The following is a 20,531-nucleotide window of genomic DNA, read 5'->3' as shown; positions in this document are numbered from 1 at the left end:
ATTTCACCTAATAAATTTATTTTCAAATCAATATATTTATTAATAATAATAAAAAATAATCAATATATATATATTTAAATATTCAGAAATAGTAGTTAATGAAAGTATGGAGATCAACTGTTAATGCAAACAGTTGTACTAAGGCACCACTCTAATGCAAATAAATACAGAATGCAAAGCAAGTTGTTGGGACTAGTATTCAGTTGCACAGTCTACCACTAATGCAGCTTTAAGGCTTTTCAAAAGAGGGATTCTCAATTCAAAAAAGCTTTGTAAGGTTGAAGCTCAATTCCTTAACAAAGCTGTAAATTCATGTGCCTTTGTTATTTTCTTTTTTTAAAACAGTTTCTGTAACTGTGGCTTTTAATTACAGGATTACTAAAACTGAACAAGTAGTATTTTCACCACTGATAATGAGTTTAATTTTCCAAGCTAGTTTTTTCAGTTGGGATTTTTTTTTAAAGAAAATAAAAATCTCACACTTGTATACCCTACCATCTCTGGATGGTAAATATATTTCATTCGAAATTTATCTATCCTTTTAAGTTAATAAAGTTTTATCCTTTTATGTTAATAAAAGTGGCTTATCAGGCAATGTCCTCATCTAATAACTGCATGTTTTGTTCCACTTAAATGTATTTAAGTGGAAAGAGATGACTGGTTTATCTGAAGCTACCTAGGCTGTATAAAGGTCATCATTCTTACCAATACCATGAAGGCACCTCAGTATGCTGAGAAGTGAGAAGGAATTTCTTCTATCCAAAATAAAGGGAAAGGACCTATATGAAGAATCAAGTTGACAGTGGGGTAGGTTTCTAATACAAAAGTCAGGCCATACATCTTTCTTGCTTCTGTCAGTGAGGGGCAGATAAGGTACTATTGCTCCAGGGGATGTTTTGGTTCTCTTTAAAAGCTAGCTACTGGTATTAAAAGGCAGGCAAACGATTCTTGATTTTGATGTAAGAAACAACGTAAAATATTTTTACTCAGTAGTTTGAAATCTTCTGCACGGATATTTGACATAATAACAAAAATGAAGCTTTTGCACAACTGCCACAAGGAACTCTATCTTCCTGTAACATCAAAAGATTGTGAAAAGACAAGACAAACTAATTAAAATTAATAAAGTACTTTATTTGATTGATTTGAACTATTACAACACTGAGCTGTAACACAGCTACCAAATATTAGGCATAGAGAGTCCCTGAAGTCTGGCTGGCAGACTACAGATGATGGAACTATAGAGCTTCCTCTCACACAACTGAGAAAAAAAGAATTGAAGAAAAGATGTCAAACTTCAGCAGCCTCCCAACCTTTAAGAGCTTAAAAAAAGGGAGAGCTTCTAAGCGGCATTTAAGGCCTCCTCCAGGATCAGTGGGCACTCCTGATGTAAAAAATATAAATATACAATCAAGCTTTAAAAAAATAAACAAAAAAGCTTCATAGCCTCTTCATATTCCTGGATTGCACCTTGGAAAGTAGCAGGCAATGACATGAGTCCATTGTAATTTTGCTTATCTAAATCTTATAAAAGGATGTATGTTTGGGACAAGTCCTTCAGTTTTATTGCCAGAATTTACTAAGTTACCTGCAGCATCCCAAACCCACTCATATTCTCCTTTCCTCATGCAGTCAAGGCAGGTCTTGTAGCATTAAAAATCTTGTCTTCATACACTGGAAGCTAGTTTTGTCTAAACGGTAGAGGAGTACTGGATAGTACTCCAATGAGAAAATTTACACCACTAGTACAAACTAAAGCTCTTGACCATCTTGTGATTTGCACTTCCCAAGTAAATTGCTCCATTAAAACCTTCTTGTCTACTGAGGTAGAGAACAGAAGGCACAATCTCACCAAGTTTGTTTTTCTGGCTGTGAGGTTGGATGCACAGATAGGAAGAAGGCATTGTCTGAGCTAAGAGACAAAGCAAAAAATCCAACTAGAGTGCAAGAGAGGCCTTGCTTACAGAAGTCATCATTCCAAACTACCTGAGGTAGTTGAACAATGAGCAAGATTCATTAGAATTATTACTTATCAGTGCAGCAGCTGTCAGGCTGGAGAAAGAGAGATCTGAGCATAGGCCACTCCAGCAGCCATTAAGAGCAGTTGCTGTAGACACTGAGGACACAGATGTTACACATCTTCATCCTCTTTCTCTAAGAAGTCGGTCAAGGTACTGTCATCGACAGGAATTAGTAAGTATTCCACACCATCAGCTCCCTGAGAACAGACATGCACAGACATTGTTAACACCAGTGTACAGTGCCAGGCAAGCCACTAGACAGCACTGCAATGCTAGCATTTATCTGCAGTCTGGATTAGAGCTAGACAGCGTTCTGATCAACTACATTACTGAAAACCTGGACTGTTTCACTGGAGCAACACAGGAAATGCACGAATACTGAGAAAAGTCACTAATGAGAAATCTTCTGGTGGGTTATGCTTGTCTGACACTACAAAGCTCCTCAACACTGTGATCCTATATCTTGTACTGCTATACTGCCTCATTATTACGACAAGTCTGCATTCCTTCCTTATAGAAATACAGGTAATACTATTGGAAGCAGACTGGCAGGCTCCATAGTCTGCTATTTCTCAAAAAGAAGACATGTAGGTTGCTGAATAACCAAAGCACACTGCGTTTCTATAATCCTCTATCCATGTAAAGGGTGTTGACAAATCGGAGGCATGGAAAGAGCTGCAATTACAGAATTTCAGCCCCTTGCCAGTTCCTATGTGCTTAAAACAACACAGCAAGTAAACATTCTTTTTATTCAAAGTGGATGAATGGAATTCTTCCCCGGACTCACCCGCTTGGTCCGGATGAGTTTGTGGTCCCTGAATTCTGTCAGCTGTGCCCTGAGTGTCAAGTCACTGTTCACAAGGAAAGCCTCCCGACACTGCTGGTAAAAGTCTTGGAAAGACAGCCCTGGAAACAGAAAGAGGCAAGAACAAGAAACTGAAGTAGTAAGATTATCAGATTTTTCCAGGTCTAACACTACATATCCACCTGAAAGTCTTGCTTTGGCTTAGACCAGAGTGGCTACAGTATCATGACCTCTTGGAAGTATACAGCCAAGGAAATATACTTCAGTAATTAATGGAAAACAGCTGAATTGACATTTGAGTCACCCTGCTGCCTAATGGAATTTTAACAGCACTTTAAATGCACTTTCTTTTTAACAATCGTTAATTTCTCTTAATTTCCAACTCCTCTATCTTGCTTTCTTTACCATTAAAATGTTATTCATATCCACTGCAACACCTATTACAGTGACAGAATATTCCACATGTATCCCAGAAAGGAGGGGTATGTAAGAAGCCATTTATGTAGGACATTAAAGTGCAAGTTATAAAAATTCAGTCTTCATTTTACATTTTTTTACTCCACAGTCCCCCATCAATGGTCTCAGTCATGTCTAAGCATGTAAAAGGCAGTCCTTCAGAACCAGCTAGTCTATTGATTTCCTGTCTGAGTCAGACACAGTGCCACTACAAAGACAGCGAGCCTCACTGAGCCAACTTGTTTGAGGACTTCTGTTGCTGGACATGTAACCTGCATACCAAAACCCAGGGCTGCTGTGAACAGCAAGACCTCGAACAAATGAGAAAAGGTGGGTACTTACCTGGATAAGATGGATTGTCCTTTTTCTCCAGCTGGTGCTGAGCAAGCAGTCTGAATATCCCTCTAAGTGAAAGGAGGAAAGGGGAAAATCAAAATAATAAAAATTTTAAAACAGCCCAAAACTCCCACAATTATAAAATATTAACTAATTTTGCCTTATGCAAAGGCAAAGACCTGGTTGTGAATCTCATCACTGGACAAAGCTTGCTATCCAAATGCTGCTCATTTAAAGAAACCAATCAGATGGAACCCAGGTCCCACCATCTTGTTCTGGAACACTATTATCAGAAAACACAGATTGCAAGGACTAGGTCCCTGGCAAGTGCAATTGTGAAGTGTAACAGTGTCTTACCTGGCATTGAGAGTGAGGCTATGCAGGACATGTATTAGGGAGCTCAAAGCCAAAGATCCAGACTGTTGTACTAAAAGCGAGTTCTCGTAGGATGTTTCTTCCACATAAGGATTAAATGTGGTTGTCTCATACCAAAGCCAGTTATAGAGGCTCAGCTTTGCCTGATCCCACACTAGACAGAGAGAAAAGAAAGAGCAAAAAAACCCAGGAGATTTGTGTTTTCTAAGGTGTTAAACAAGCAATATAAAATGCACATAGTTCTGCTGTAGGATTGAGGAAACAATATATGCTTGTGAAATTCACATTATATACACCCTGATAACTGCAGTTCCAGTAAGATAAATTCTCAGCAACAAAACATTTGCAAGCATCCCTTTTCCACAGATACATTGTAAATCCTTCCAGAGACAGGAGTGTGCAAACAATTTCTGGCTGCAGCTGGAAGCTCTACCTAGAGAGGGGGTAAAATAGCTGAAACAAGACCCTACTCAGAGTGTGTGGAGATTCCTCCCTCAAGTGGGGATACCCCTCAATGTTACTCCTCCAGCCTGAGCTAAAGAGATCTGCCCATGGTTGTTGGTATGGGTGAGCAACATCAATTTCTACTTGTATAGTTTTTGCTAGCTTTAATATAACTGCTTCAATATTGCTTTAAAAAGAGTGAACTGTACTAATTGTTACATCTACCTGTGCTGTGTAGTAAATAATTCTGATTAGGATCTTTTAGTCTAATCATAATAGTATTCAATATAAGTAAGTATATTAATATAATATAATTAATTAATTTTGCGAGACAAAAGTTCAATTACACCTCTGTAATCCTTTAATATAAACCATCAGCCAAGTCTGAGGCTAAGACTGGATCCAGCCACACCTAGATACTGTCTTGAGAAGGAGTTTAGAAAGGAAGGGGATCCTTTCTGCACCTCCTGGTTCAACAGGAGGGCTTCTCTAATAAACTTTGTCTGAAGCTCCCATTCTGCCCACAACACTGAACAATACAAGAAAATTGTTTAGATGCAATGACAGACACAACATCCAATCTCCAGTTCAGTAAGTTCCTAAAATCAAACAGTGCCAAAAGCTTGGAGTCTATTTGTATGTTATGCTTAGTGGTATTTCTCAGTATCTCTACAGTTTTGTTTCAGCACAGCCACACTCCCAATCAGGACTATACACACATCAACAGATCTGTTCTACACACCAACAGTAATACACACTAAGTAATAGTAACACACAGTAAGCAACACATGAGCTTATGAAACATGCTTAGCAGCCCCAAAGCAGAACACAGATCCTTCTCTTGGCTAGATCAGGCCCAGGGGAACTCACTGAGAGGAGCATTGATGTGATCAATGGAGGCAATGAGGTAAATGCTAGGCAGGGAGGATAACTGTGCAAGGATCTGCTGACTTCTTTCTCCTCTCAACATCTGGCTGTCCAGGTTATGAATGAGGACATAGAGCTCTAAAGATGAATCTGCAAGGTCAGAAAAAACAGCAGAGAACAATCAAAGAAACTGCACACAAGCTGGTTTCCCATTCCCAGTGCAGTGTAGCACAAGTGTATTCCACCACTCTCCATACACATCTCTCCAATATTGCTTTCCTTGTACAACATAGTCTGAAGCCGTACTGGGTGTTTCTGAGCACCCAGAAGGATTTTTCTCAATTCACTGTCATCACAGCTACAGGGTTGGTTTTTTCAGTTTAAGCTTTTCTGTTATAATCCACTTTCCACTTGCTCACAGCTTTACAGGAATTGCCCCTTTAGCTGGGTTTCTTTTGCAATTGAAGGTCATTGAAATATATTTCAGAGTGGAAGACTAAGCACAGTTTATTCAGCTGCTTTTGATTTACATGACTAGGATCTTGAAGCTCCTCCTCACAGTAAAAATCCATTTGCTATTCAAGGTTGGATCCAAAGTGTCATAACTTCATTGAAAATTTTAACAAGTTCTGAAAAAAGTTAGATACCTAGCTCAGATAATGCAAATGGTAGATGTTAAAATTTCCAGCTAGCTTCTTGCTGCTGTACTTATCCCTGGGAACAACTGTCATACACAGGTAGAAGAATTATAAAAGAAAGGCCTCATAAAATCAGGCCTGCTCTGTTAAATTACTAGCTTGCCTGTTATTTCTTCTAAGTGGCAGCTAAGTAATCTGCAAGTTCCCATGTGAAAACAATCTTGGTATGAGAGCCCATTAACACAAAAAGTATTCTTGGGTGAAAAACAACTAGCACCTGCATAAACAGTAAGATCTGTCTCATAAGAATCAGAAGAAAAAATATGTAAACTAGCTAAAAATACAGAAGTTTGATAGATATGCAAAATACCATGTACCGACCAATGAACCAAGCGTGAATGTATTGTCCGCCAATAAGATCTGACAGAGGGCCTTCTGATAATCCTATAAAATATGACCTATACAGTAAAGACTTGGCTTTTCCTGCATGAAGAAAATGGAGTCTCGGCTGATTTATTCCAATTAACAACCATTTCCTGAGTCCAGAAACAAGAACTGTAACCAGTTTTTGTGCAAATCCATACATACTTGCCTGCCAATGGAAACCAGTCAGATCAGCTATAGCAGACTGCAAGACTGACTTACGTGCATTCAGGTGGGAACTGCTGTTACCCTGCCTTTTTCACTTAGTCCCACCAGAAATACTCATAAGGTAATGATGAAAAACAGAATGTAAACACTGAGACACCAATGCCACGCAAAATAAAGATCCCATGGCTATCTGTGTATGAATATACAAGCAGTAAGACAGACATTCAGAAATAATTCAGCAAGCCTTTTGTGAGGCAATACCTGTTTAATTTTGCTTTTGAAATCAATTCTAACCTGCTTGTTCGACACTGCTGTCCTGCTGTAAAACACTGACTGAGCTAACAGCTTACATGGGGTTGTTACACATGTATGCACACATATACTCCTAGTGCATCCTTGTTTTCATATATGTTGCATAAATTACCAGCAAGAAAGTGTACTAGCTACAATGCACTAAGAAACTGTAACTGCCTATATAAAAATTATAGGGGGAAGAAAATGTCCAGGCTCTCTTAACAGTAAGTAGACACTAACATCTTTAAGCATAAAGTTAGTCATTTTACCTTCTTTGAACCTTTTGGTAATGAATTCAAGTTGGTCGAGGGGGCTGCGGAAGGTCCCTATATGGTCCAAAACCTCCTCTGTGATGGAGTTGAGAATCTGAAAAAGAAAACAGGAGGTCCTTGTGAAGGGCTCTGACACTGAAGTGCAAAAAATCTGAAACCGAGCCCTTGGCTGCCTTGTAAGAGATAATCTGATTATTAACACAAAATTCCTAAAACAGTGAACATAAAAAAATTATACCCCTTCTCAAAACAGTGACATAAAACAAGGCTTTAGAACGATGACTATCTAATGACAACAGAAATTACTGCAATTCCTTGGAAAATGTATGGGATAATTTCTTCAAAAGTATTAGAAGAGAGAGGAACTGCTCTACAGAGTCTGTTGCTATAGGGTGCAGCAGGTTTCCTTAACATTTTACACTAAAAGACTCTAGAGGTATCTGTAACACAGGGTGATTACATAAACCCACAAGCTTTTCCCACACTTACAGATTTCACAGTGATGCTGGGGAAGTATCCATTAACCACCAGGTGAACAGAATCCTGGAGCAAAGAGGTACGAAACTTCTCCAACAGATCACGCTTTGAGCCCAGTCCATAAAGCACAATATTGAAACCCAAGCTGCAGAAAAATGAGCAAATACACAGGATCACAGAAGTGCAAGTCTGCTTTTAGGTCCATACATTTATTAATCAAAATGATCCATTGCAATCTTGGTTTGAAAAATTTCATGTTTTGTCAACCCCAGGCTTACCTTAAGCTTACAGCTGATAAATGAGGTTAGCTACAAGGAATCTGGAACCAGACATGCACATCCTAGCAAAAGAATAATTTCACCAGCCTAGAGACTCACAAACTTAGCAAAACACGGATGGAAGAAAATGCTATTGACTAAGAACAGAATACTGGATCTACAACTTCAGGTAAGAAACGGTAATCAACACTCAAACACATCCCCTCACCAAGTACTTTTATTACATGTTTACTACAGGTCACAGTAATTACAAGAAAAAAAGCAAACCTTCATACTGGTTTACCACTCTGATCCTTAGGCACAATTTCAAAGCAAAATTACTCTATACTCATGTATATTTCTTATCCTGATTGTTCCACAGAAAGGATAAGGTGGGACTGCAACTACGAAAAAGCCCCAAAGCCCTCTGACTCTTTTCCTGAAAGGCCTAAAAAAACAAACTGTGCAAGATAACTAATTAGCATGGAAAGTGACAAACCTGTCTTTGGGGCAGAGACACCTGTCCATAAAAAGACATCCCCCCGCACAAGCTCAGGTGATGCCTCCCAGACCCTGGATATCTCATCAGCTGAACCAACACAGCTGGATCATAACTTATGATCTGGATCAATGCTGAATCCAGAATCACCATTACTTCAGCTGGCTCAATGCTGGAGTGATGGCTGGTGATCTCTTTTTCACTCTTTAATTCATCTCTCCTTTTTAAAATTAAGCTCTTTAGTTTCTCTTTTCCCTTCACCCTGCCCTTTTATCCACAACCCAGTGCTGTGTGCCTATATAGCAGGTCAGGGACTAACATACCAATTTCCATGATTTCCACACTTTCCATGAAAGTGTGTGATTTACTAATAAAACTCTATGATTTTTATGGACCCTCTGACTTCTGTCATTGCTTTCGACCAATAAGCATTTTTGAATCTTAAGCACTTCTTTACTTTCAGGTGTGGGTCATCACAGGAATCACAATGCTTTGTTTAGGTTTGAGAAGGAGGAAAAGCATTATCTTGATCAGAAAGAAGAGAATCAGGTTACTCAAACAGCACTGGGCAAAGGTAAGGTGTTCAACAGCTGTCACTGCCTTCACTGTCATCAAGGGATTTGTTTCTTCTGCTCTGCCACATACATGTCTAACCATCTGCCCAGATCACCAAGTAACAGAACTCCTCTTGCAATTCTCCAACTTTCAAAGCTGATGTCTTCTTCATAGTCTCAGTCCTCCCCATGGATCACAAATTTCCTTACACTCCACTTCCTTGTAAAAGCTTCCATGGGGCTTTCTCATCACCAGTATTGGCTCCAGCCCCAGAGGTGGTGGTCTGCCGTCTTTAAGGTGCTTCAGAATCTCACAGTCTCTATAGTTCCATTTGCTTTCCTGAATGTTCACCCTTCCCCTTCCCATGAAGATACACACAAAGCCAAAGAAAATCTGTATTGACAGTGTTTCCAAAAGCATTAGGGTTTCTTCATGCCCAGATCATTAGATACCACGGGCACTGAAAGTTAACCGCTACACCACTGGAGATAGTCACAGACTGAAGATGGTGAGGGTGGGCTACTCACTGCTAACTGGCTGCTGGAAACAAAAATGATTCCTCACAAAGAGCACTCCTCTCATAACTCATTTTCCCTGATTGTAAATGCCCTCCAGCTTGGTTTAGAGAGGCACAGGCAAACTAACCAGGCAGAATGCAACTTCACTGCACTTCAAACATTCGGTTCAAGGAGTTAATCAGATAGGATTTGGTCTATAGAATGCACTGAATTAAATTAATGTCACCCACTTTTAAATTTAAGCTATCAATGAAAAAAATTTGCTCCTTAATTAATCCACAGGATGTTACTGACATGAGGGTAAATTTATTAGTAAAATTTAAATTTACTAAATTTACTTAGTTAGAAGGCAGTGCCTTCTAACTAAACTTCTTCAATGATTCTCCTTGGATACTTACTGTAATTGCAGCATCCACTTGGAAAACAAGGATTCATGTTGCTGGTTAAGGTCTCTAATTTCAGCAGCATAGGCAAGGGGAGCATTTTTCAAAAGATCATGCAGTGTTTGCTGTGTTGAGAAAGAGATGACAGTCATTCAAAGTTGAGAAGAAGCAAGAGATACACCTGAAGTCCTTAAAACACCCTCTAGCCTGCTCCCTATCTAGAGAGAATAGTTTTCATTGTCAGTGCACTCACTTTGTGGTTAGTTTTTTTGTTCCCCATTAAGACCCCACTAGGCAGAGTTTTGCTGCTGGAGATACAAAGCAGAGATTAAGTAACCTTATTAGGGTAAACAGTAGCTAGACTAGGACTAGGACAGATGACACACTGTGTATTTTTCTCTTCATGCCAAGTATGGAAAAACCACCACAGGAAAAATGGATACACGCGGAGCTTACACATCACCAAGCACTGTACCAACAAGATACAACATCACATCCCTGATCACGGGAACAAAGGCTCCAATCAATATGCTTAGCAAGGGTTCAGGTGTTTGTCACTACAAGAGAAAGTTCAAAATGCCCACCATCTTAAAAAAAAAAAAAAAAAACTACAGCAAAAAGGATATAATTTGCAGCTGATAGCTCAATGTAGAAGAGCATCAAGAATCAAAGGACTAATTCAGCTTTCAAGATATGCTGTGATGCTGATGTTTAAACAGCACAGTAGCATGATAGTCAGCACCAAATCTATACTGGCCTCTCTTTCTCTTCAATTTTAACAACTTTGCTTCCCACTCCCTTACAGTAGTAGACAGTTCACACTGGAAAGGCAGTTGCAATGTATCAGACAAACAAAGTACTGAGAGACAGAGCTGTTAAACCTTCAACTACTTTGAAGACAGAAGGAGCTTTAGCTGTGATTTCCTCCCACAGCTGCTATGAAAGAACTTGTTAAAAATCCAGATGTTACTCTGGGCAGCAATTCCAGACAACAGCAGGCAGTTTGCATATATGCCATCTTTTAAAACACAAATGGATACAAAAAGCAGTCACAGACACAAGAGCTCCAGGTATTCTACACAATTCCTTGAGACCTGTCCTTGTAGGGTACAATTGCTTGATTTGTAATTCAGTCACCACCATCAGACTATTCCTGTCTCCTAGAAACTGCAAGAAAACAAAGTACATATAACAAACTACATGACAACATTTAGAGCTAGTTCCAGTTCTGCAAGTGACCTAGTAATGTTCAGATGAAATCATCTCTCTTGATTTCCACTACACATAAATAGTCAAGACAGTTTTTAATTCCCCCTACCATTTAATTGCCAAAAATGATGTTTTAATGCAAGTCTCTACAATTCTGCTTCTCCCTCTTCTTCCCCAAAAGTAAACTTTCACCTTTTCTGGTAACTGCAGCTTTCAGCTGTGAGCTCACCTGATAGTGCCTTCTCCCTGCATTTTCCTACTGTCTCAGGTTCAAACAACTGGGCATTGTCCCTGCTAAGAGCAGCAGTAGAAAACATACTGCTTAAATTGCTACCTAAATCAGCATTACCACTGACCACATAATCAGTAGAAATAAACTGAAAACAGCAGCATCAAAAATTTTCATGAGGGAACTCTATTATCATAGAACCAAAAACCCAGAGTCGTGTACCTGATTCAATCTTCTTTTCCGCAACTTCTGCAGTGTTCGGTCTGAAGTGAGCACTTTGGAACTACTGTGAGCTTCAAAGTATTCCTCCACCAGGTTGCTCTATAAAAAACCAGCAAGGTCAGCAATACTCCTCCTGTTATCAAGTTACCCCTCTCCCTAAGATGGTCAATGAGACACAGGGCAAGGGTGAATACAGAAATACAGAAAATATTTGCAAAAATGGCTTCTTTAGCAGCATTCTGCCAAAGATAACTTAATCAGATGATTCTTTCCTGAAGAGAGAGCCAGAAAAGAGATTCTAAGAGAGATAACATAACAGTAATTCTTAATTGGTATGGGGATCCCTGGTGCTAGAAGGAAGTAAGACAATTAAGCTGAACACCAAGCCAGAACAGTAATGTGTACTCCTTTTGGTACTACAGGAATCAATTTCTTCACCCTGTGTCAATAGAAGGTCTCCTGCTCCACGGACATCTTAGACTTCTCCTTCTGAAGCTGTTAATGATGCCAACTGGGTTAGCACACAAGTTCACATGGTGCCTGTCCACCAAGGATTACTCAAAAGTACAGCAAAAGCCAGCCCAGCTGGTTTGAGCTGAAATGAGTTTAGCAGTTCTATCCCCACAGTCAGGTGTGGTCACTAACAGCTTATTGTCACCATACATCCCTTCATGTTTGCTAGCTCAGGGGTATATTTTTGTACACTCACCATCTTTTGCTCCTTATTTTTTTTGGCTAAGCTGTTTCTGGGAGGGGGTGTAGATGCAGCCTTAGTTTTTGCCAGAGTCTTTTGATCTGATAAAGCAGTGCTGACTTCCTTCTGTTCGTCCTCATCCTCCTCCTCTGAGCAGGAAGCAGAATACTCACTCTCACTTTCTAAATAGGGATCTGGAGCTAGAGCATAATTTTAAGGTTAAAAGCTAGGAATGACTTCTTACACAGAACTCATTTTGCACCATCTCACACACGTTCTCTAGATGTTTTACAAGCACGTGAATCCTAAATATATTTCACAGAAAGGAAAAATCAATGTTTAAGAGAACTACAAACACAGATGGCCAATTCTTTTGCAGTTCTAGGATCACAAAGTATTGTTAAGTAAAGCCTCCTTGATACCAACCAAGAATCATCACCATACCATAAAAAGAGACTAAAAATGGAAAATGGAATTCCCTATTTCTTTTAGCCTCTCTATGTCAGTTTTCCCAAATGCCAATCGTGCAGGCTGAGTATCTTCTATGTCACATTCTGCAAACAAGTTGTTGTAAAATACCTCTGTTAGCAGCACTGACTGAAGAGCACAGATGAAATCTGGCTCATCTTGGTCTCTCAACACAAAAGAAACAGAAGATGAAACACCATGTTTTAAACTCTCCTCTGCACTCATTCTGGTTTAGCCAACCCGTTATTGGAAATACTTTGACATGGACATCCCAGCCATCATCCAAAAGTTTTAGGCCTGGTTCCAGCAATCGGGCCACACTAAATGTCAGGACAGGTAAGATTACCAAAAGTTTTGTCTCTTTTGATCATGTTACTGAAGTTCAGTAACTTGGTGCTTCTAGTCCTTCCACCTCTCACCTTAGTAGCAATCAGTTGTAGAGGAAATGTCTACATGGATTTCCTTAAGGACAGTTCTACACTCTCTGCAGGATAAATCAGGTTGTTTCTGTCACACTGCTACCACAAACAGAAGTTCAACAGGAAAACACTCTCCCTTGAACACAGTGCCTCACTGATTGTGGTAGCTAACAGCAAAGGCTGATCTTTACCTGCTAGTCTCTTTCTGAGTCTGTAAGGTGTGGTGGACACAAATTCTTTCTTTTTATTCTGGAACAGCAAAGAAAAAACATGCATTAAAAGAAACATCTCTTTTTTCTAAACTACTCTCTGCCAAGCAAAGACAGGTTACATTTCCAAACTATTTCAGCCCACATGAAACTGGAAAAGCAGAGGCAGTTAAGTGGAGAGTTCTTGTTTTCCCATTCAGAGGGAGATAGGATCAAAGTTCCAAAAGGGGCTTAATTCTTTCAGCTCAACATTGGGAAAACTGAAATCTCCAACCAAGATGCCAATCTTGGCCTCTCAGGAATAGCCAAACCAAAGCAATGACAAACTGGAAATGCTTCAGTCCCCACAGCAGTCACCTTCCACATCATGCTGTCAACTCAAAGTCATCTGGAAGTCCTCTATGAAAACAACAACCAGAATGACAGAAGACCACTCAGCATACCAAGCCCAGAAGTACAGCAAAGGAATCCAAGCTGCCTGGGCTCACCAAGTTGTAGTGTCACATTTTCCTTACATATGTTTAAAGCACACGCCTGACTTAGACACTGCATCAAGTCTGCAACACTTAGGAAATACTTTTGTTGATCCTGACAAAGTGGATGTGAAATCATCAAGCAGTGACTATGCATGTCTTTTTCAGGTGTATCTCATCCTGGAACCTCATACCAGAAAAACTGTGCACACATTTCTGCTATGATGCTGTACTACTTTAGAAAGCCAGCTCTTTCACTCCATAGCCACCACGACTGGCAGTTCTGCACTATATCTCTTCTTTATAAACCAATTGGTAAGTAAGAAACTGAACAGCATCACAGTTCTGGAACTCCTCTAACAGCATTTCTTACAATTAGGGCTGTTTCCTCCTTTAGTGAGGAACTGGAAAGCTGTGAGTTTAACTGTATATTAAGAGATTATTTAGCATTCTCACTTCTGTGATGTAAGGAAATAGTTTCCACCCATGACAATTAAGCTGTCAAACCTATTATTTGCCCACTGACTCCAAACCCCATAGTCCTGATTAACGGGTCTCACTTGAGTTACTCCTGTCTGGTTAGAACAGAAGAGACATCTCTACTGTGGAGTATGCTTTTCAAGGTCCTTCCTTTCCAGAACTGCAGTAATTGGCTAGTTCAAGTTTTACAAGTGGGGGGAAAAAACCCAAATACAAAATCCAAGCAATGTAAAGTCATTACTCACCCTCTGCTGCACTTTGTTTGAACTTGAACGTTCTGAAAAGGAAGAAACAGCATTGTACAGAGTACTGCAAATTTTCAACACTGGTACAAGACAGTCCATTAGAAAAACCGGCATTCACTGTTCAAAGGTACACTGCACCAGAATGTCAGCTCCCTGGATAGTTAATCCTATGAGGGAAGCATCTAATTCCTCACAGGCAGGCAAGGAGAGAACAAAGAGAGTTGCTGGGAGGAATTGGTTAGAAGTGGAAGACTGGCAATGAGAATTGTAAATACGCTCAAGTGACCGTGCAACTGGGGATAGCAAAGACTCAAATAGCAATGCAGAAAAACAGATATACCAGGTCTACTGCTGTTTACCCTCTGTGTGCTCTGGGAAGTAGAACTTTTATGTATAGATAACCTAGGTGTTTGGTAGGCCTGGGGGCACCCTAACTGACAGATCAGAACACAGTGAAGATCACAGCATGGGGATAAACCGTGCATGCAAAACTGCTGATAGACCAGTGTGAACAGCAGGCTGGTTCTAGCACTGAACCATACATAAGGGTGCCTGCATCTCCGTTCAGTGCCTACATCTCCACTCAGGTCCCTCTGCCCAGGTGTTGCTTCAGAAAGTTAATAGAAATAAATTTACTCTTTGCATTCTGGCTGTGAGTTTGTGGTGGCTCCAGCAGCCAGCCTGTGTCAGGTCACACAAGAGTCAATGTTATTACCACAGAAGGCAGCTTCAAATTCTTGGTCACAGCTTTGGGAAGCCAGGAAGGAGGAAGAGACTCCAGTAGGGAGGGATGAGGCTGAAAAATGACCTAATGTTCTCTCCCTGAGCACATCAGACTCCGTTTCCAAGCACGAATGCACATGCTCTTGCCAATGTTGACATGCATTGGCTTCTCCCACCTGTATTTCGCCCTGCAGCACTAGGTGTTAAATATTATATAATGAAGTATGAATTTACACATGAACACCCAAACAGTCCTACCCAATCAGTGTTTAACATACCAGCCCAGCTCATAACTCTCTCAAGTGCAAGTATTTCTACTGAACAGAAAGGAAGTCATTAAATATCACAGCAATAGATGAGAGAGATGTTCATGTTTCCTCTAGAGCAGCAGGGCAGAAGAAGAGATCTGACACCCAGGTGAAGCACAGGCCATGCACATCAAACCGTTCAGCCCATGGTGTTACCCTGAATATTTAAACCCTGGTGTTAACTAGAATACTCAAGCATGACAGAAGCTTGAACTCAAGCATCCACTCCACCAACCAAAGAGAAACATAACCCCCATTCACACAGCTTCAGTTCCCCAAACCATCACAGCACTTACTGCTGTTTTGAGGGGTTTTGGCCATCTTCTCAGGGCACTTGGAGTGATCAGGTGCCACATTCTGTTCTGGTGTCTGGGCTAATTCAGAGGCTGTAGGAAATACGGGGAAGGGAAGGAAGGACATGTCAGCTACAAAACTTCCAGCTATGGCTAGTCAGAAATGGAGCCATACACCTGAAATGCTCTCTACATATTAATTCCCCAGCTATTTCAGGAACCAAATACTTCTAGATTTTTCTAACTCTAAGGGTGGCTGTATTCCTCAGCAAAGATTTTCAAAGGCTGAACTCATCAATTAAGTTTACAAATATGGCCGATGGCAGAGCACATTTTGCTCCCTGGAAGACCACATGTCTTTGAATTAGATCAAGGTTTGGTCAGACTCACTTAGTCCTTTAAGACTGCTCAGCTGGACATAACAGACATAACAGATAACAGATCATCAGATATAGCAAACACATCGGTTCCCCAGGAAGAACTATTTACCTGAGTCTACTCCTTATGAGTACAAGCTGAAGTTGAATGACTTATGTGAAATACCCTGCTACCAGTCCCTACCACTGTATGACCAACAGCCAATTCCATGTCACAACACTGGGCCTAACAGACCATCACAGTGTGACTGCCCTCAGTTTTCAAACTGAGTCATGGCTCCAGGAGGGAGCACCAGCGAAATCCACCCAGCTGCAGAAGGAGGTCTAAGACTCTCTCAACTTCCCAAGAAACAGCAGAAACTAAGAGGCACCAAAACCAGTTTCTGTATAGTGATTCAGTAGGATGATCCCTCTCCCTCAGCTCATCCTTTGTAGGATGTATCATTAGCTGTGACAAATAAACACTAATGAAGTTCAGTTGGTGCTGGACACACAAGGATTCTTCACGTGAGTGACGACCCCACTCAAGCACCTTATTTGAACAGAAACAGTCCACCCTCTCTGGAAGTGCCACTTTCTGCTCACTTCTACTAAGTCTGCAGAGAAAGAAGAGCAAAACATACCCAGCTCTGCCATTTTATTGGAGCGTTTGGGAGTCTGGAATGAGTAAACTTCACCACCACTTATATTTGAGCCATTTCCCACTGGATCTGTGAAAAGACATGTTACTTGCAGCTATTTTAAAGCACTGATAATATTCCCAGCCCAAGAAAGATGGAATGCAGCATTTCACTATTTAGCTTTATACTGCAGGTGATACAAAACAAATATAATAATGAAATCCTAGAATCATAACCTTCTCTTCTACCTGTTACCACAAGCACAGACAGAGCAGATTGAGCTCAGAAAAACAATTTCACCAGCACTGTACAACCCTCACACTGAAACAATCTCCTGAAGTCAGAGCTCTGTTAGGTTTTTCCCGGCTAATACCTGGGGCACATATTCCAAGAGCAGCAACATAGTTCTTCTCTTCCAGGATCTCCTGAGCTTCATTATCAGAAATATTCTCAAGCTTCTTCACAAATCTCTTGACACTGACACTCAGCTGAGCCTTGTCCTTCCGTACTCTAGTTCCTAGAATTGTAATAAAAGCTTTAGCCTCCTGCCATTTCATTATTTCTATTGCAGTAGTACACAGCCACCTGGCTTAGAGACCAGGTTCCTGTTATGCAAATCACTCAACAAATTCAACGCTGAGAGCAGCTGGTCAATAGCTGACCCTATAGCCATTCAATCCCTCCTGCACCACAAATGCTGGCTCCTGCAGTCCATGAGGGTAAGACACGTTCAGCAAACACCAGCTCCACAGAGAGGAATAGGAGAAATGACAGTGGCTCACACATTACAGTATCAAATTGCATGTAAAGGGGATGGTACTTGTCAACCCTTATTTTTTCCTAGAGGAGAGGAGCAATTGGAAAATACCTTGCCTGTAGGCTGTCAGTACACTCATGAGAGAATGTAGGCTGAAAGCCCTCTGGAAACCATCAGCATGACCTTCTGCCCAAAGCAGGACCAGCAGTGAAGTCTGAAAAAAAATGCTCCGTGCCTTGTACTGTCCAGTTTTAGGAGGTTCCCCACCTTAAAAGTGGTCAGAACTGCTGCAAAACATTCCTACGGCATACACGTGCAGCCTCGTTCGGGTGTTTAACCGCGTCAGGCCCGAGGAGTTTCCCGGCTCCCTGTGCCGCTGCCCCGGCACCCGGTACACGCTGCTGCGGGGGGAGCTCGGACCGAGAGCTCGTGCACGCCCCGCCTGCAGCCTTCCAGCGCCGGGCTGGGACAGACACGCTCTGAGGGGGGCAGTCAAGCGGGGCAGAACGACTCCAGAGGCCTCGTCCTTCTGCAGAACCCAGCTCGGCTGCTGCAGAGCCCCTTTCCCGGGAGCCGCCGCGGCTGCTCGGACCCCTCTCCCGGCGCCCCGGGAATAGTGGCGGCGCTGGGCTGGGCTATGCCCCGGGCCGGCTGTACCTGCGTCGTCGGAGATGTGCTTGAGGACGTCCTCGTCGGGCACGAACTTCACCTGCAGGGAGCAGCTGCTGCTGCGCATCCCCTCGGGCCGGCTCATGGCGGCTCCCGTCACGTGGGCGCGGCCCCGCCGCCGGGGGGCGCTGCCGCTGAGGGGGAGCGAACCGGCCCCCCCTCACCCCTCACGGCGCCGCTCCTGCGGGACCGCGGTTCCGCCCGCTCCCCGCGCCCCCGGCAGTGGCGGCGGCGGCAGGAGGCGGAACCGGGCTCACGTGCCAGCCAGTGGCCGTCCCCGAGGCGGCCAACCCGGGCGCCGCGCCTTGAGTGACCTGTGCGACGACCAACCCGCGCCCTGCTCCCAGCCCGCCTCGGCCGCGGGGCGGAACTTCCGCCGCCGGGCGCGCGCCCCGCCCCCCGGGCTCGTGCCCGGGGTCGCTGTGGCGACGCGAAGCCGCCGCGAGCCTCGTTCCGGAGCAGCGCCGCCCCGCCAGATCCTCCCTCACGGCTCCGGCGCGCCGGGAGAACGCCCCTCACCGCCCGTGCCACCCTCAGCAGCCTGAATCACACCTCTAAAAACCAGCAATTCACCAAGTATTCATTTCTGTTCAGAAACAGCACGATATTTATTTAACATCTTTATATATTTATATATATATATATATATATATATAATTTTTTCTGCATTGCAGATTGTGTCGAGTTTTATACATCTCTATTTACAATGATTTAAAATAATTATATTTCTTCTCTGGCAGGTATTTACAAAGTCAATAGTAACTACATTTCACATTTCAACAAGTCAACAGCATGAACCAGCTCAGTAAGACAGTTAAGATAATGGCTTACATGCACCAATAACATGATCTTCAATACGTGCCTTCTTCAGGACTAAGAATGAAGACTTTCCCTGGTCCCCAGGTTAAAGGACATCATACAGCAGAGGTCACGGTTATTAAAAACCTGTTTGATTCAGTCCGTCACCAGTACCGAATCTCGAACGTCTGGGGCTCATACCAGCAAGCAGGGCTATGCCGGTCAAGAGGGGCTCACACCACCAAGCCATGTCCTTTTGCCTAGCCTGTGTGTCCACAAGAAGTGGGACTACGTGCTGCTTATGCTCCTTCTATGAGATTAAATAATGCTAAATAGTAAAAATCCTCAGAAACCTTAGTTCAGAGAAACAAACCTTGTATGATGAAAAAAGTAAGAAAATAATCTTTTAACCGTTGCAGAATGGTTTTGTTGGTTTTTTTTGCTAGTAAAACTGAGAGCAAGTCCTGTATTCTTACAGGGACAAAAACAGATCAAAAAACTCATTGTCAAGTACAGGAATTACAAATCTTAAAAACGCAGCATGGTGTATATATCAATTTAGTTATTGGGGTCTTCTAATAGCAAATAAAAGCTACCATAGTAAATCTAAAATGTATTAAGAGTAGCTGATTATTAAAAATATTTTATTAGCTTTTTCCTGGAATCTTCAATATGAAAAAAGTGTTAAATGACTCTGTTGTATTTAATCATATGGTATTTGTCCATAAACAACCAGCTAGTAATACCCACCCCTAAAATATGTACTATGTGCAAGAAAACAGAAGTAATCATTGAACACTGACACACACACACACACACACATCACACACCCCAGTACTAGGAATCTATTAATATTTTGACATGTTGATTTATCCTGAGTGATTCTTAATTCACATCTACTGTATACTTGAAGCCACAAAAGTTTTTACGACTTGCATTTTTCATAAACTAATAACATGAAATTCTAGCACAACCACAGAAACTGTCTGAACAGAAAGAACAGTGTCAATAGCCAGTATTTTCTGTTACTCCCAAGTACTTGTTTTAGAACTAAAGGTAAAAGGTTGCTCTACTTTTTTTGTTTCGTGATCAGTTCTGGGGAGGATGAGGACTCAAACACATAGGATTCACTACTGATTTGTAAGGAAGTTTCCATGACAAAGCACCATAGAGACACTTCACCAGCAGATACTTCTAAACAGAAATCTCCACCTGACCATTTTGCCCTCTAAAATCAAAACCTGTGAGAATTCCAAACCACATTTTAAAGCAATTTAAATTTTGACTCCTGAATAGATTATTAATCACTTATTAAAAAGTTGTATCAGAAGGCAAAGACAGTCTTGTCTAAAACCGCTTAAATCTGTTATTAAAAAATAAACAGACTGGAAAACACTGGGAGCTCACGCCCAAGTGGCTGCTCAATAAAACTTGATCTCATCACTCTGCTCATCATGCACCAGCTAAAATGTAGGGCAACGTTTTACTGTATGGATACAAAGCTTTAATATACATCTGTTCCCATCAAGCTCCTCACAGGAAAACCTTAA

The 20,531-nt window shown here is 41.6% G+C and overlaps 1 protein-coding gene across 1 annotated transcript; it reads right to left on the bottom strand.

Annotated features, from left to right (window-relative positions):
• Positions 1-451: 451 nt before the first annotated feature.
• ORC2 (origin recognition complex subunit 2) lies at positions 452-20,340 on the bottom strand. Its single transcript, XM_038142372.1, has 16 exons — positions 18,172-20,340; positions 17,131-17,274; positions 16,761-16,847; positions 15,764-15,853; positions 14,437-14,468; positions 13,221-13,278; positions 12,158-12,342; positions 11,449-11,547; positions 9,804-9,913; positions 7,589-7,721; positions 7,097-7,193; positions 5,308-5,454; positions 3,976-4,147; positions 3,625-3,686; positions 2,809-2,927; positions 452-2,218 (listed from the first exon to the last, which is right to left on the bottom strand). Exons 1-16 carry the CDS (start codon positions 18,266-18,268, stop codon positions 2,132-2,134), a joined length of 1,719 nt encoding a protein of 572 aa, XP_037998300.1. The 5' UTR covers positions 18,269-20,340; the 3' UTR covers positions 452-2,131.
• Positions 20,341-20,531: the final 191 nt, after the last annotated feature.

Source organism: Motacilla alba, chromosome 7 (genome assembly GCF_015832195.1).
Source record: "Motacilla alba alba isolate MOTALB_02 chromosome 7, Motacilla_alba_V1.0_pri, whole genome shotgun sequence".
Taxonomy (NCBI): domain Eukaryota; kingdom Metazoa; phylum Chordata; class Aves; order Passeriformes; family Motacillidae; genus Motacilla; species Motacilla alba.
Note: the sequence above shows the minus strand (reverse complement) of the source record. Positions and strands in the feature narration are given on the sequence as shown.